The sequence below is a fragment of the Oryzias latipes genome, chromosome 22 (genome assembly GCF_053564925.1).
Source record: "Oryzias latipes strain Hd-rR chromosome 22, Olatipes_Hd-rR_3.1".
In the NCBI taxonomy this organism is placed as follows: Eukaryota; Metazoa; Chordata; class Actinopteri; order Beloniformes; family Adrianichthyidae; genus Oryzias; species Oryzias latipes.
This window is the reverse complement of record NC_136258.1, coordinates 732,143-749,954: the sequence shown is the minus strand read 5'-3', so window position 1 is coordinate 749,954 and position 17,812 is coordinate 732,143. Positions and strand designations below refer to the sequence as shown.

The following is a 17,812-nucleotide window of genomic DNA, read 5'->3' as shown; positions in this document are numbered from 1 at the left end:
AAAAGTGCAATCACTCAAAGGCGCATTGAGCCACATGTAGTAGCCAACTTTTCCCCTCAGTGAGGTCATTTCCTGCAGGAGAGCAACTTACATTTTTTTGTAATAAAGTGTCCACATTTTTTTAAATCTCCAAAATGCCCTTTAAAGGGCCTATATCATGCAAAATCATTTTTCTGAGCTTTTAAGTGCATTACAATGTTCTTTCCTCATTAAAATTTACCCCAACAAAGTATTTTGATTCATTCATGCATTTCTAAGTGTTCCTCTAAAAAAACTGCGCTCTGAGTACGAGCCCCTCCCGACCCACGAAAACAAGCCAATTATCACAAGCTGATGTAGACAAGTGAGAGGATACCCTTCCAGGAAGAGTCTGCACTCTAAGCACCGCCCCCAGGCTAACACACCCACTGTTTTCGTAGAGCTAGCAGTAATCGGCTAAAATGCTTTCCTTTCATTCATTTAGTCATTCATTCTTCTTCCGTTTGTCCCTGTCGGGGTCACAGGGCTGCTGGAGCCTATCCCGTCCACTTATGGGCAAAGGCAGGGGACAACCTGGACAGGTCACCAGTCTGTCGCAGGCTCACACATATCTGCTTTCTTTTTATGTGCACATTATTCACATCCATCTTTGGATGTTGTTCTTTTTTCTGGGTGAAACGTAGACCGGCTGCCGAGGCAGACTCTGGGTTGACGTCATGAAAAATGGGCGGCACCCACACGGAGCGAAAGCCGGTGCCTCAGAGATCGAGTTGTCTACTTCCAGTTAGGGAAAGAACTCAGGAAAATAATATTTATTAAAACCATTAATTATTTCCTGTGCCAAAGGTAATATCTTATTTACATGGATACTGTTTACTGTAAAAGCTTAAGAATAGCATGGTATAGGCCCTTTAAATGTTTCCCCTTAACAAGGTCAGCTTGTGCTTGGCATTTGCAGGCTACCAAAAAATGATCAACAAGTTTACACCAGGGTAATGTTGCAGAGAGCTCAGGTAAAACTTAATGAATGCTGATAGAGGCTATATAGTGAAATTGAGTCATTACACCATTTGCATATGGCTATACGGGCATCCTTTATTCAATATTTGCTGATCACTCTGTTCTCTTTAGGCATGGGGGTTCATTTAGGGCGCAGGTCCAGTTAGTCAGAGGTCCAGTTAAAAAAAATTCTTGAAATTAAGGTCTGAAAAAAATGCATGTCTAAATATTCAGTGTAATATATTTTAGTAGCCAAGGGTTGCACATCTGCATGTAATTAATATGTAACTCTCACTTCAAATTGACAGAATTTAATGTCACATAACATAAAACACATGGAACTATGCGCCACACATGCACACAACAAATGCCAACATCACCAAGAAAAGTAGATAAACGGAGGATCCACTAGCCCTCATTAGCTTCTTTCCACAAATCAAACACCTCCCCAGGAGAATGAACATTTAAACAAAAGTTGGAAGTTTTTCAGTCAGTTTGCATTTCATAACTGCTTCCTGCAGCCTTTCTGTAGGAAAAAATTATGAATCTCCCTTTTACAAGTCTCCTCAGTACCAAAACATCTTCAGCAGGTTATAACTTTATTTGATTGAATCTTCATTATCTGTAAAATATTTGCGGCTGGTTTAACAAACTGTGATGAAGATTTTCCCTTTAATTTAAAGTGGGGGCTAACAACAGGATTCTAACTTCAGCCGCATCCAACTTTTAAGGTGTGACAGATAAATGAAACAACACAACCATCGTAAAACTGGTATTTTCTAAATATAATATGAAAGTGAATCCACTGTGTCTACATCTTTATTATTGTGAGATTGTGTGAAACATTCGAGAGTCAGTCACTGCATATTATGTAGAGTGAAACAACTGTTTCCATAAATCCATACGTTTTGTTTGCAAACAGCAGCTTTATGTTTTGTTGAAGTTGAAGACTCTTCTTCAGTTTCCTCACTAGATCTTTTCTCCCCAAAGAAACTTTCCAAACACGTCTTTTTGTTTGGCTTTTGTTAGATTTGTGCTTTGGGCTAATAACTTAGCTAGCGCTCCGAGCGAGCAGTCGCTTTATGTCACGTGATGCGGCAAGACAGGCAGATGTGGTGAACAGAATCCAGTAGTTTTCCTAAATCAAACTTAATTCTGAATCAGAAAATGAAAAGGAGGAAAGAATCAAAGTTAGCGTATGCATTTCTTTCCCGTCTACGGCCCGGTACCAAGCTGCTCTGGACCAGTAATGGTCCATGGCCCCCTCCAAAAGTGATGTGGAGGGGGCCACGAAAATATGTTCATATATGACGAGCTGGGAGTGAGAATGTGTTGGTTACAACAAAAACAAGAACTGCACCATTTAACATTGGGGCCCCCATCGTAATAGTTTCGCATCAAGGTCGGATCTGGGTCCACACGACCCAGCGTCTAGCGCTAGCGTGAGAGAATCTAAACAAAGGCATGCTGGGAAATTAGCTCACAAATTTTTTGTGTTCTCCTTTGGCTCAGCAGAAAAAGACAAAAGAACGACAAAGTTTTTAGTTATTTTTTCACTAAAAACTCCATAATAATAATTAAAGGACCAGAGGGAACAATATTAGGATATAAAAAATATATAGTTGGAGTGGGACTTTAAAAATCTGCCTTTTAATTGTAGAGTCAGAAAAAAATACTGTAAGCCATTTTTGGAGAACACTGACAGAAGAGTCACGCGTCCCTTTTCCGCTACTTCTTCAAAAAAAATTAAAAAACTAAAAATATAATACATATATAAAGATCCTACTTTATGCTAACAAAAAGGGCAAACCTTCATTTTACAAAAGACTAAGGACAAATAGTTCAATCTTCTTTGTTCTTTTTCGTAGTTGCTAAGCTACAGAGGAAAGGGATTTGTGATTCACTGTAACAAGAAATGAAGCCCAAGAGTTGTGGTGACATTTCTGGTTTACTTGTTATTATTTCACCTGCACAAAAGAGATGGCAGAACTACCAGTGTTTTTTTGTGGTTCAATTCCCATACTGAAAAAGTCTCAATTCAAACAACAAAGGGCAACTAAAAATGGAAAACCATCCGCAGCCATCCGCCCCCTTTCCACAAGCTTCCCACATAGACTTTGTCTGAAACACTCAACACCTCTGTCTTCCCGGTTCATGTCCAGGAAGTAAACACCACTGCTTTCAGAAGAGTTTTCTGCAGAAGCTTTGAGGATGGAGAAGGACTGTTTTTGTTGTACAGAAGAAGGATGAAGGGGTGGGATGTGGAGGAGGTCCTGAACAAGATGGGACCAATTACAAGGTAGACAGAGACTTTGCCTTTTATTTTGGCAGACCTCCATAAAGACCCATTCTGGTAAAAACAGTGTTATTGGTGTTATTAACATGTTCTTGAGGCTTTTCTCATATGTTTAAAAATAAAACTCGGAATTTCTAAATATTTGTTCATTCAAATGTTTAATCAGGATTATTAATGCTATTGGAAAAAAAGATTGTAGGTGTGACATAAAAATACAGCAGGCAGATTACCAGCTCCCTGCTCCACTATTATGATGCATTCACTTGCAGACAAAGATCCATGTCTGCCTTTGTTCTACCTCATCTGAGCTGGTATCTGGCTCAAAACTGTACGGCTGGACAGCTCCAATATCACTTGCCATTTTTGTTGCATGGATAATGTTAAGTGGGGGGTGTGAGGGGCTGTAAGCTAGCAGGAGAGCATGCAGACAGATGGATGGAGGGGGTTGGACAGGTTTACTCTGCACCAAAAGTTCCAGAAAATGAAACTGCTTTTCTGATTTTATCTAAAAACGGCATAATCATGATTAAAAAACCGGTGGGAATAATTTTAGAATATAATCAAATGATGATCAAGTGGGAATTTAAGGAAAATAAATGTCTGACCCAGTGTTTTGAAATATTTAAGCTTCAGACAGTTGTCAAAAGGAAAGTGTTTCCTTTGGAAAACAAAACACTGGGAGTCAAATGTGTTTTTTAAGGGAACATCACACGTTTTAAATGTTCAGTAAGTCTGTAGCTGACGGTTATCTAAGAGGGAGTTTTGCCCTGAAGTATTAGACTCCAAGACCACACCAAGATGGACATTTTCCACTGGTTATCCAAATCTGTAGCCACAAACTGCATCTCGACTCCGCCTAAAGCTCTCATCTCATCAGATCAGGCCCGTCTAAGTGAATCCACTGGCTCTGTTCCCTTTCTTCCTGATCAACACCAGAATGGAAGAGAAGAAGCTTGATGCTGGAGTGGAGGAAGATGAGAGGAACTTTGTTCAAAAATGACTGAGCAGCAGCTGCAAGCTAACGGGAACGGGGGGTTGTGGGGGAACCCTGAAGGTGCACGCGCTTTTCCTAAACTCACGTGGTGTTGTTAGCGGTTCAAATAAGTAACAAAACATGCTTCATTAAATATCCGCTGAACTTACCAGCAAACTTTCGAGGTTTAAGGCGGACCTCGGGTCTCTGAGCATGTCCTCCAGCCTCTTCAGCCGTGTTTCCATCCTCCTCTCGGCGCCCGCCGACACGGCCGCAGAGTCGCTCATTGTAAGGGAATTTGACAAATCTTGAGACGTTGTCCACGCGGTTTTGTTCTTTCCAAACGTCCACGGACGCTCGTCTTTGTCCGGGGCTAATGGCCGTAGGCCTAGCAGAACCGCCTTGGGCTCTCAGCCCACCCAAAGCGCTGCCAGCAGGAGCAGCACGACAATGAGGGAAAATACTCCAACAGATAGAAAAAGAAGCAGAAAACTCCCAACCTTTCCCAAGTTAAGTATTGAACCCCCACTACGTTTGCAGTCTCTGTGGGGGGAAATGGGGGAGAAAGCTGCTGGAATGTTTACCTCGCGTTAAGGGAAAGATGCATATTTGGCGCAACTCGGCGATAAAGTTTGAATTTGGAGATAGTAGCAGCAGGGCGTTTTCTCTGCCTGCGCCCCAAACCGAACCGAAGAGGTTTTGGCCTCCTGGAAATTCTTCGGACTCGCCGTTTCGGAGAATTTTCCACTTATTTTCACCCCATTCAAAAACACAGCTGTCGAATTGTAGTTTAATCCCGCTGCCACAAGTCATCTGAAAGGACAAATGTGGCCGTTCTCCCTCGCTGAATTTTTAGTTGGCAAATACTTTTTTCCTGAACTTCGTCATGCGATGTTTTTTGTTTGTCCTCCTGCGTTTCATTCTTGTTGGGCTGCTGTCAAACAAAAATCTTCCCCACCCGGAGAGGAAGGTCTCCGAGCAGCTGAATTCCTCACATCTACACAAACACACAGAGGCGGCAGTAGTGTCTCCTCCCTCTAACATCAACCAGTACTCCATTACCCAGAAGCCCTCACTCTTCTGAAAACATGTTAGCTGCTTTGTTAAAATAAACTGGTTAAAACCAAATATTGTGTTCCCACGCCGTATTTCCAGAGATTACATAACATGTGTAATCTTTCTAACTTTGCTGTAGTTTGATCTTCTGCCCAGCCATTTTTTTATTCATAAACAAAAAGTTCTACATTTTCAAGTTGTTTTTGGTTGAATTGGAAATGTACCCAAAATCATGAAAACTTTTGAAAGTACACAAAATTACACAATATTTTAATAGAATTCCCCATAAATGTAAATGACTCTTAAGCACATCATGTACTGTGTTGTTGTCTGCATATGTGCTTCTGTGCTTCAATATTGAGCAGCAACGCCGAGACGCCCCCACCACATTGTAATCCATCTACACCCCATGCTAAGCAAGGTGCCCCTATGGCTGCGCCTCAGTCCACTTTGTGTGTTTCTGTTGTATGTCTGATCTTGTTCGGGTTGTAAACTGTGCTTACACTGACACTAAGGATTTGTTTTGTTTTGCTTTTCTTGGATCCTTATTTTCCTTGATTTTATTCTCTTTTTAAATATTTAACTCAGTGAATGAAAGGTATAAAGCAAAATTCTTTCTGATACAACCTAGAAAACAACTGTCAAAACTGTGTTTATTCTGTCTTGTTTGTTCTTCTGTAATTGTTTTTCTGGCAGCAAGTACTGGATTATTTTGCTTATATCATATGTTAAGCAATATGTTTGTAATCAGAAACACAGAATCTAATTAATTGGCAGATAGCACATTCTCTTCTCTAACCACCAATGCCAAATAATTCCACAGGTTAGCTGAGAGTCTTTAATATTTTTAATTGGTTGGCCAAAGGACGTGGAGGCAGGACTTGGTAAATTTAGGAAGGTGGTGGGCCCTGCCTTATGAGCGTTTGACAGTTTTGTATTTCAATTTGAATTTTGACACAAAAACTCCATGACAAATTACAATGCAATAAGTTACTTTACAACAAGTTTAAAGCAAACAATGTATTAGAATGTCATTTTTTAATATTGTATAGTAAATTGCAAAATATATTTTCAAAATGTGCCCTGCGACAGACTGGCGACCTATCCAGGATGTCGCCTGCCTTCGCCCAGAAGTGGCTGGGATAGGCTCCAGCAGCCACGTGATCCCGAAAGGAAACAAACGGCTTAGAAGATTAATAATGAATGAATGGATTTTCAAAATGAAAGGTCAAACTTCATATTGATTTGTAAATTGCAAAATGTTGTCATTTGAAATATGATATCAAAAAACCCATGACCATTTAAAATGCAATTGAATTTGTTATTATTAGTATTATTATTGTCATACTGAATTGTAGTTTTTAATATTAAATTCTAAAAAGCAAAATGTATTATTTTCCAAATTTGAATTGCATACTGACTTGTCAGTTGCAAAGTGCTTTTTCAAATTGCATGATTAACTTGTAATTTCAATTGTCAATTGAGGATTGCATATTACTTTGAATTGTGTTTTGAAAAACACTTCCACACATTGCTTATTTAGCAGTTCTTTTCTCTAAGATGCTTTGGCACAACTAATGAAGAAGCTGTTACTTTTACAAACCACTAGATGACGCCAAAGATCACATGATTTGCACACGAGAAGCAGGGGAAACTCAAGTACCCCTGGCTGCAGTGTGCAGACCGAGGCGTGGCTCACAGTGTGCGGGAATTGAACGCGTTGCGCTCCGCCCATTGTATGTGAATCTTCTTGGTCCCCGCAACAGCCGTATTTTCTTCACATTTTATAAGTTTCCACATGCAATGTTGCCACTTACCAGATTCGGTAGTGTACCCTGAGATGACAAAATTAAGACTTGCCCTATACATTTTTTGAAATTTAGGGAAAATTTGTTATTTTGATTTTAGGATATGTATTCTCCTGCTTTAACCCTTGTGCTATCTTAGATGACCCCCCCCCCCCCTTACATTGACGTGTTCTCCCTACCAGTGGATAAAGGTGGAAAGATTTCATGTAATCCATGGACACCAGTGAAGATCACAAATCATTGAAGAAAAAAGGTTCAGATTACTGTCTAAAGCAGGGTTCTCAAACTCAATTTACCTGGGGGCCACAGAAGGCAGGGTCTAACTGAGGGTGGGCCGCAACTTCAACGCACACACGCAACTTGTGAGTGTCTGAGAGCCAGCTTCGCCTTCATCTCACCCCCCACCCCCCACCCCCACCCCCCCCGGCCTGGTCTAGCTAAGATCCAAGCCAGGCGCTGGTTCGTCTAAAACACGTCTATCGTTGCATTTTGTTTCTGAGGCTAAATCTTGTTGTTGCTCACACGTGTTCAATGTTAAAGCCCTGTTAGCTGTCACGCATGTAGATGTGGGACATTTATTCTCCTCAGCTGACCCATCTCCTGCGGGAGTTGCGGGCTGCAGTAAGACAGCCGTGCATGAGAACCGTTTTGGTCGGGGTTGATACGCCGCCGCGCCTAACCATAACCATAACCTTAACCATCCTCCGGGTCCATGCGACCCAGAGAAATGTTCAGCACGGACTGCATGTATTTAGAAAATTACGAGCGAATAGATACGTTCTAAAAAGGAAAGGAAAGAACTCCTTAATGTGGTCCGAGGAAGGGGGCTGTCAGGTTTCCTGTTTTAAATGTTTACCTGCTTTCAAGCCCGGTTAATGTCACGCCCCCAAGAGACATGTACCCCACTGTGATTGGTTAGTTTGTCAGCTCCACGCACAACACTGAAAAAGTGTCATTCACACAAACTGGGGGGACGCATTAACATTAAACTTTCATACTAAGGCGGGGCCCGCAAAATATCATCTTGGGGGCCGCAAATAGCCCGCGGGCCGCAAGTTTGAGACCCCTGGTCTAGTGGGTCTATATGACCCAACTCCCAATGGTAAAGTGCCTAGGATAGCACAAGGGTTACAGGTTTTTTTTCTCTCAAAAAAAAGCAGGCCTTTTTAAATTATGGCTACAGGAACAAGAATGGCAGACTGAGAAAAACTGTGATGTGTCGATCACAAAACGAAAAGGCTCTTATCTCATAAATATATCTCTTATTTTGCACTAGACTACAGAGTGCAATTCACTCCTTTTTTTCCACCTCTGTATTCCCTGCTTCTGCTGAGTGGACGAACACACCACCCAGGCAACCACCCATGCCTGGACATTGATGCATTTTGCACATGCGATTGGTACAGATTGGATACCTACACCAGCTTTTCTTTGCAACTGTGACCAGATTTGCTGAAGAATGGAGAATTGCATGTATAATGGACGTACTGCCTCCGTGCAGCAGCACTTGCTGAGGAGGATCAGTTCATTGAAATCACGTCAGACTCCACCTGAGGATGAGGTTTACAGCACAGACACTCCCTGAATTCTGGCTGGGTGTGGAGAGGGAGCATCCACTCATAGGGCAGAAGGCTGTGGGCATTCTGCTTCCATTCTACATCCTATCTTTGTGAAATAGGCTTTACTTCTGACAAATAACAGAGCTAGGCTCAATATTATGCATGACTTGAGAGTTACAGTAACAAACCTGCAACCTTGTTTTGAAAAGCTGTGTAGCACAAAGCAGGCACATTGCAGCCATTAACACAACTTTTTTTTTTTTTTGCACATAGGTTCAATGTTATTGTTCTTACAAAGTGAATGATCCTTTATCTATTTTTTTTTTGTCTCTTGCCAATATGGTATTAAAGTTTAACATATTTGGCTTATTTTGTCACAGTTTTTTCTTGGGGGGAATGAACATTTTCCTCCTCCAAAGGGGGGAACAAGAGTAAATGTTTGAAAACCACTGGTTTAACTTAACAATGAATGGGCATAGCTGAGCAGTGCCTAAAACCAACAAACAACCATTTTTTTGCTCTTTTTGAATGTTGATTTTACCATGCTCATTAATATTTAAGCACAGTTGGCCTGACGCAGTGGTTCCCAAACTGGGGGGGGGGGGGGGGGGGGGCGCGGAGGTATTGCAGGGGGGGCGCGGTGGAGTTTAGAAACAAAGGATTTGTATGTTTGTGTCAGTGTGGGGGGGCTCGAAAATATTCTAATCTTCAGAAAGGGGGGCCCTGCAGAAAAAGTTTGTGACTGGCCTGACGAGAGCCAAGCTGTAAATGATAAGTTACTAAACACTGTGCTTAGACACTTTCCTTCTTCTGCATGAATTATTGAAATACATCTGAAGATGATTTAAAGACAAAATGTCAGCTTATTTTTAACATGAAAATATATATCTCAGGAAACACTTTTGGGCTTTGTATCCTTTTGATTTACTGGAATTGCGACAGAAAATGTTTAGGGATCAAGACATAAAACCTCTCAAAGTATAGATTATGGAAGTCTGATTATTGGTAAAAACAATAAAGAAATAATGTGACTGATGGAGGTATTTCTTAGCAAATAATGCAATAAATTATTTACACACTGTCAGATATAAAACTTGTCCTGAGTGCACCGTTTCTTTGGACATACACAGAGAAACGCAGTGATGTGGTCCTCTTCTTTATTTGTCTTCATGGACAACTCACTGAATAAAACAAATACTGTTACAACACAAAGTCTAAACATTTTCTAAAGCAAATTTGGCCACATGTTATATACATGTTACAACTTCATATTTAAAAAAGTCCTCTACATTCCAACATTTTCTGTGTTCTTCGTAAAAAAGGGAAAAAAATAAGCATTTCAAAGTTGAATCAACCTTCACTTTTCTTCATATTTGCAAATGCAAAAAATGTAGACATTAAATGATGCTAGAAAAATGTAGACAAAGAGAATAACGGTCCACCACGATTTAAAAGGTTTCAACAGATTGGACAAGGGTTTGGAGGAGGTCATTCCTCTCAGCCATAAACATGTCAGTCCATACAATTTACAGAAAAAGCTGATCATCTATACATTGACACAAGCAAGATAACAAAGTTATTGTCTGTGGTTTATTTCTTTTTCAAAAACACAGGGGAGTTGTCTTTACAATAACTTTTTTGTGGAGATTATTCAAGCAAAAGTTAAGGCAACTTCTTTGTTGTTTTTGAAAAAGTCCTAACCCTTCCATAATCCAGGCTGTTGTAGTGTATTGTCTTCCTGATCGAAGGCTTGATGCTTTTCACAATAATAGTGGCAGCTGTAAGCAATGGTAGACCTCCATGTCTTTTGATTCCTCCTCAGGCATGAACAGTGTACTTCTTTCAAACAAAGTAGAGTATAGTTCAGGTTACAAACTTTAAAATCTTTAAGTAAATTTGAATAGTTGTGATGGTGACCTTTTTTAAAATCTGTTGGCTACTTGTTGATATTATTTTGTAGTGTAGTTTTTTGTTGTGTACTTCTTTAAATTTCAACAAGCAATCTTTTTTTAGCTCTCTGGTTTTAAGCTAGTAGAAGCAAAATAAAAGCACTAAAGCACATAAAACATTTGAAATTTCTAGATCTTTTTAAAATGTTTGTTTAGGCGTGGCTGTGAAACAACAAATTTGTTCTGCTTCTGCTGGCAAGAAAAGACGTTGGTCAGAACCTGTTTTACCTTTAACATGATATCCTGAACATTTTTAATATATAAAAATAAGATAATAAAATAAAACCTTAGCAGAAATATGTTTGTGTAATAAATAAAACTTTGTGAAAACAGTAGATTGAAATATTATAAAAAATACATTACCAGCATGTGTTTCATGAAAGAATTTAACAAAATGGTGCATAACACAATAAACAGGGAAGAAATTTACTATTTTTTAAATATGAGTCTCTGAGAGCTAAGGGTTTAGAATGTCAATGGGGTGGTACTGCATAATAAAACAATATAAACATCTTTAAACTGATGCCCAACTGATTGGTTAAATAACCTTCATTTGATCAAATCCTGTAAGTTTTATCGTCCCTTCAAGCGCGAGACTTTCTTAAAGTCTCACTCAAATGAAAATTGTGATTTTGGTGTTTTTAACTTGTTCTTGTAGCATTTTTCTCATTATGGAGGATATATATATATATATATATATATATATATATATATATATATATATATATATATATATATATATAATTTAAGATTAAAACTGCTTTTCTTAGTATTTCTTTATCAAGTTGCCATGAATCAGGAGCAGATGAAAAACAGCCATTTAAAAAAGCTCTCTTTTGTGGTGCAGCAAATGAAAAGGGTGGGCCAAAGTCTCACTGCTCTGCTCCATTCTGATGCATGCACTCCATTAACTAGGGGTGTCAAATTATCGCGTTAATCACAATTAATCAATTATAGACAAATTAGCGTGTTATTTTTAAAAATCGCGTTAATCCCATTTTTTATCTAACCATTGTTGTGTTCTGACAACAGAAAACAAAGGTCCAACTTCTTACTTGCATGAATGTTTTATTTGAATTCAGCCTCTTACTTTGCTTACATTGCTTTCTGGTCAATATTTTTTGAATTGCTCAGAAAAGTGTTTCTACTGTTTTTATGTGTTAAATTTGAGCACCCTGGACCTGATGTTTTGTTCTTGTGCTTCATTTTGCTTTTCTTAATTGTTCAAGATTAGAAAAAAATATCCCTTGTTGGTGTAAAAGAAAAGATTGAAAGTCTGTTATTTTAGGAAAGCTTAATAAAGTCACTTCTTAGTCACAATTTGATCCTTTTCTGCTCCACAATGTCATTATTTAAAGGAAAATATCTCAAAATGAGGCTTTTCACAGCAATTAATAGGTTAAAAATAAATGTGATTAAAAATGGATTAATTGGATCAATTAATTACAGGTCACGATTATTTATTCGCACAAAACAATTAATTGCATGACAGCACTACCATTAAAGTCTTCATTTTCCTTGTCTGAGCCGGTATCTGGCTGGGTAGCTTTAGTATTGCTTGCCGTGATTGTTGCACCACTGATGTTGGCTTGGGGTGGGGGGCTGTAAGCTAGCAGGTGAAAGTGTAAACAAAGGGACAATGGGATAACAGCGGAGGGTTACTTCCGCTCCAACAGTCCCACTCACAACTCAAAGGCATATTTCTAATGAACTCCTGCCACTCTGTAGAAAATATGTCTTAAAAACGACATCGATTTTTACATTTTGGCTAAAAACTGCATAATTATAATCAACAGACCACTGGGAACATTTTTTACAATAGTTGAAAATATAGTTGGAGTGGAACTTTAAGTAGTCACGACCAGCTGCCATGCTACTGTTGATGTGAAACATTCCAATGTAAAATCAGAAGGCAGGTATTTGAGTGGTGCTAAACATAATAGCATAATTTTACACTCTGGGAAAAGAATTTGAGATCAGACCACATTTCTATGACAGATAAAGAAAAACAAATAAATAGAAATACTTCACATACAATTGTTCAAAAAACATCATGAAAAAAGTTTCTTTTTTCAAGAGAGATAAAAATGCCTTTTTATCTCTTTTGTTCACAGGAACATGACTGACAGTGAAACCAAACCTTGGCAAGAGGCATACTAAACCTAAACGTGTGACTTAGAGGCAGCAGATTGTATTGCACACAACTTATTCTGAATCAACAGTGTTTTCTCAGCTGGGCTCTCTGCTTGCACCTGCTTCAACACAGACTACATAACATTGACTAACTGAGAGTGAAGTGAGCCTTGTTATTTGTGAATAAATGCACAAGCAAGCAATCACTGAATGTTTCAGTCTCCACAGAACAAACTAGAAGTTAGAGTAGGATTGTAAAGTGGTTTTCTTATGTCTGAACTGTTTCTCCTCACAGGGTCAAATTACAGAGGAAATCATTTTAAGACAAACAAGTGAAAAAGTTAAACTGCATTTAACTTCCTTATTTTCCAACCTTTTTGATAAATGGTTGAAATTTTGACAGGCATATTTATCTGGTCCAATACTGAATCTGAAATGTTGTGTTTCATGTGTGTGTCAGATGTTTCCATGTATGTATGTTTCGTGCCTATAGTTGTAAAATGTGTAGTTACATGTGTATATGTTTATCTGAAACTAAATGTGTCCTCATTACAGAGTAATACAGAGTGAGTGCATAGGGTTTGTAATAAATTTGGACTAGGGCATGCATGGATTTTACTTCTCCCTATCTTTTGGATGTTTCTTGTCTTTTTTTTTATCTCGTCCAATTTTTTTCTTTTAAAGTATATGTCAGACGTATAATATTATCATCATCATAATCAGATTCAATTTTGACCCAAAGTTTGGCATACCACACACTGCCACAATGTACTTCATAGGTACATCAAATTTGGAGGTTGGTTTGACAGTCTTAGATTGAACAGGACATCAAACCTATTTTGGAGAAAAAAATCAGACTCCTTCTTGTTAGGTTTAGCATAACAAAACATATCTAAATTAATACAAAGTATTCAAATTGAATAGACAATACTCAACAGTGTTTTATGTTAAGTCCAGGCTAATGTGCAGAGGCAGCCTATGGACCAATTGAGCACAACTTCAAGCCATGCTTTAAGTGTGTTAGCAGCAGTTAGGTACTGCTATTAAAATGCTCTTTCATAATAAAAGGTGAGGATAGCATACATTACAAAGCATCTTTCCATTGGCAATAGTTTCCCTTAAATTTCTCCAAATTTTTGTTTTACATTTTGGTAAGTTTCAAAGATTTCCTTCTTATTTTAAATACCACATGTTCTCATCAAGGTAAATCTTCCAAGTCTTTTATAATCTTAGTATTTATACTTTTGTGTACAGTCGTGGTCAAGGGTTTTGAGAATTACATAAATATTTGAAATTGGAAAAGTTGCTGCTTAAGTTTTTATAATAGTAATTTGGAAATACTCCATAATGCTATGAAGATTGATCAGATGAATAGTGAAGTCCGTCTTTGCCATGAAAATTAACTTAATCCCGAAAAAATCTTTCCACTGCCTTTCATTGCTGTCATTAAAGGACCAGCTGAGAGCCTTTCAGTAATTGTGTTGTTAACTCAGGTGAGAATGTTGAGGGGCACAAGGATTGAGATCATTATGTCAGGCTGATTGGGTTAGAATGGCAGACTTGACATGTTAAAAGGAGGGTAATGCTTGAAATCATTGTTTTTCCATTGTTCACCATGGTGACCTGCAAAGAAACGCGTGCAGCCATCATTGCGTTGAATGGAAATGGCTTCACAGGCAAGAATATTGTGGCAACTAAGATTTCACCTAAATCAACAATTTGAAGGATCATTAAAAACTTCAAGGAAAGAGGTTCATCTCTCGTTAATAAGGCTTCAGGGCGTCCAAAAAAGTCCAGCAAGCGCCAGGATCGTCTCTTAAAGAGGATTCAGCTGCCACCAGTGGCAGGAGTGGCACCAGTTTAGAGCTTGCTCAGGAATGGCATCAGGCAGATGTGAGTGCATCTGCATGCACAGTGAGGCAAAGATTTTTGGAAGATGGCCTGGTGTCAAGAAGGGCACCAAAGAAGCCACTTCTCTAAAAAAAAAACCATCAGGGACAGATTGATCTTCTGCAAAAAGTATGCTTATGGACTGCTGAGGACTGGGGCAAAGTCATATTCTCAGATGAAGCCTCTCTCTGATTGTTTGGAGCATCTGGAATAGGCTTTTCTGGAGAAGAAAAGGTGAGCGCTACCATCAGTCCTGAGACCATTCATGTGTTGGGTTGCTTCTCATCCAAGGAAGTGGGCTCACTCACAATTGTGCCCAAAAACCCAACCTTGAATAAAGAATGGTACCAAAACACCCTCCAACAGCAACTTCTTCCAACAATCCAACAACAGTTTTGTGACGAACAATGCATTTTCCAGCACAATGGAGCACCGCGCCATAAGGCAAAAGTGATAATTACACTGACCAAAAATATAAACGCAACACTTTTGTTATTGCTCCCATTTTTTATGGTATGAACTCAAAGATGTGAAACATTTTCCACATACACAAAATAACCAGTTCTCTGAAATATTGTTCACAAATCTGTCTAAATCTGTGATAGTGAGCACTTCTCCTTTGCCAAGACAATCCATCCCACCTCACAGGTGTGCCATATCAAGATGCTGATTAGACAGCAGGATTATTGCACAAGTGTGCCTTAGACTGGCCACAAGAAAAGGCCACTCTGAAATCTTCAGTTTTGTTTTATTGAGGGGGTCAGGGGACTCAGACAACCAGCCAGTATCTGGTGTGACCACCATTTGCCTCATGAAGTGCGACACATCTCCTTCGCATAGAGTTGATCAGGTTGTTTATTGTGGCGTGTGGAATGTTGGTCCACTCTTCTTCAATGGCTGTGCGAAGTTGCTGGATATTGGCAGGAACTGGAACACGCTGTCGTATACGCCGATCCAGAGCATCCCAAACATGCTCAATGGGTGACACGTCCGGTGAGTATGCGGGCCATGCAAGAACTGGGATGTTTTCAGCTTCCAAGAATTGTGTACAGATCCTTGCAACATGGGGCCGGGCATCATCATGCTGCAACATGAGCTGATGTTGTTGGATGTACGGCACAACAATGGGCCCCAGGATCTCGTCACGGTATCTCTGTGCATTCAAAATGTCATCAATGAAATGCACCTGTGTTCTTCGCCCATAACATACACCTGCCCATACCATAACCCCACCACCACCATGGGCTACTCGATCCACAACATTGACATCAGAAAACCGCTCACCCACACAACGCCACACACACTGTCTGCCATATGCCCTGAACAGTGTAAACCAGGATTCATCCGTGAAGAGAACACCTTTCCAACGTGCCAGACGCCATCGCATGTGAGCATTTGCCCACTCAAGTCGGTTACGACGACAAACTGGAGTGAGGTCGAGACCTGGATGAGGACGACGAGCATGCAGATGAGCTTCCCTGAGACGGTTTCTGACAGTTTGTGCAGAATTTCTGTGGTTATGCAAACTGATTGTTTCAGCAGCTGTCCGAGTGGCTGGTCTCAGACGATCTTGGAGGTGGACATGCTGGATGTGGAGGTCTTGGGCTGGTGTGCACACGTGGTCTGCGGTTGTGAGGCCAGTTGGATGTGCTGCCAAATTCTCGGAAACGCCTTTGGAGACTGCTTATGGTGGAGAAGTGGACATTCAATTCCCTAGCAACAGCTCTGGTGGACATTCCTGCTATCAGCATGCCAATTGCTCACTCCCTCAAACCTTGCGACATCTGTGGCATTGTGCTGTGCAGAGAACTGGTTATTTTGTGTATGTGGAAAATGTTTCACATCTTTGAGTTCATACCATAATAATTGGGAGCAATAACAAAAGTGTTGCGCTTATATTTTTGGTCAGTGTAAGTAGCTCGGGGACCAAAACATTCAAATTTTGAGTCCATGGCCTGGAAACTCCCCAGATCTTAATACCACTGGGAACTTGTGGTCAGTCCTCAAGAGGTGGGTGGACAAAGAAAAACCCACAAATTCTGACAAACTCCAAGAAGTGATTATGAAAAAACGGGTCATTTATCAGTCAGGATTTGGACCAGAAGGTGATTGAGAGCATGCCCGTCAAATTGCAGAGGTCCTGAAAAAGAATCACCAACACTGCAAAGACTGACTCTTTGCACAAATATCATGTAATTGTCGATAAAAGCCTTTGAAACGTATGAAGTGCTCGTAATTATATTTCAGTGCATCACAGAAACAACTGAAACAAAAAGCTAAAAGCAGTTTAGCATCAAACTTTGTGAAAACTAATATTTGTGTCATTCTCAAAACTTTTGGCTATGACTGTACTTGCCAATGTGTGTTTGGACCTCATGTGAAGACTTTAATTGGGTTTTGGTGCCAGTTCAGATTTTTATGTTTGTTACTTTTTATCTGTATCTCTGATTTCAGACTTTCTAGGATTATTTATTTTGACTTTTGATTTGACTTTGTCTCATGTATGGTTTGTTTATGTCATTGATAGAACAGGCCCAATCTTACCTTGTGAAACTAGGTGTTGTATGTAATTATATGTAAATTACATACAACAAATGGATTCAAACACTTCATGGTCACTGTCAGGCATGGCAGTGAAAGGGTAATGATTTGTGCAACATTTGGTCATGTAAGAAAAGAATAATTCTAATACACAATTCTAGTAGCCCATAAAAAGTAGGCAAATGATGTGGCCAAAGGAAATTCTAGTTATTAAGTTATAAAATCATAAAAAGTGCTTTTCTTCACAAAATATTTTGTAATTGTTGACTTGGTTTTGATTAATGACAGGAACTGTAGGATGTCCTATTTTATTGTTTATTTGTGGAAAATGTCAAAACTACGGAGCCCGTGTCCTGACATTAAGATATAAAAATATATCTTGTTCCCACAGATTAATATCTTGTTCACACAGATTATTATCTCGTTCGCACGAAATACTATTCCGTTCCCACAAGATGCTATTGCGATCCCTCAAAATACTATTCCGTTCCCTTGAAATGATTAACTCGTGCGAACACAATAATTATGTCGTTCGAACGCAATAATTAATCCATTCGAACGCAATAATTATTCACGTCATAAATCATTCACGCGGATATGCTCTCTGTACGCCGGCAAAAGCCGCTTTC

The 17,812-nt window shown here is 39.4% G+C and overlaps 1 protein-coding gene across 5 annotated transcripts in view; it reads right to left on the bottom strand.

The window, feature by feature from the left end:
- rock2a (rho-associated, coiled-coil containing protein kinase 2a) overlaps positions 1–5,286 on the bottom strand; it is a 72,583-nt gene extending 67,297 nt beyond the window's left edge. For all 5 annotated transcript variants that reach the window (XM_023951816.2, XM_023951817.2, XM_078940527.1 and 2 more), the window contains exon 1: positions 4,418–5,286. In XM_023951816.2, coding sequence (XP_023807584.1) covers positions 4,418–4,534 — 117 coding nt within the window. In that variant the 5' untranslated portion in view covers positions 4,535–5,286. The remainder of the gene's footprint in view (positions 1–4,417) is intronic.
- Positions 5,287–17,812: the final 12,526 nt, after the last annotated feature.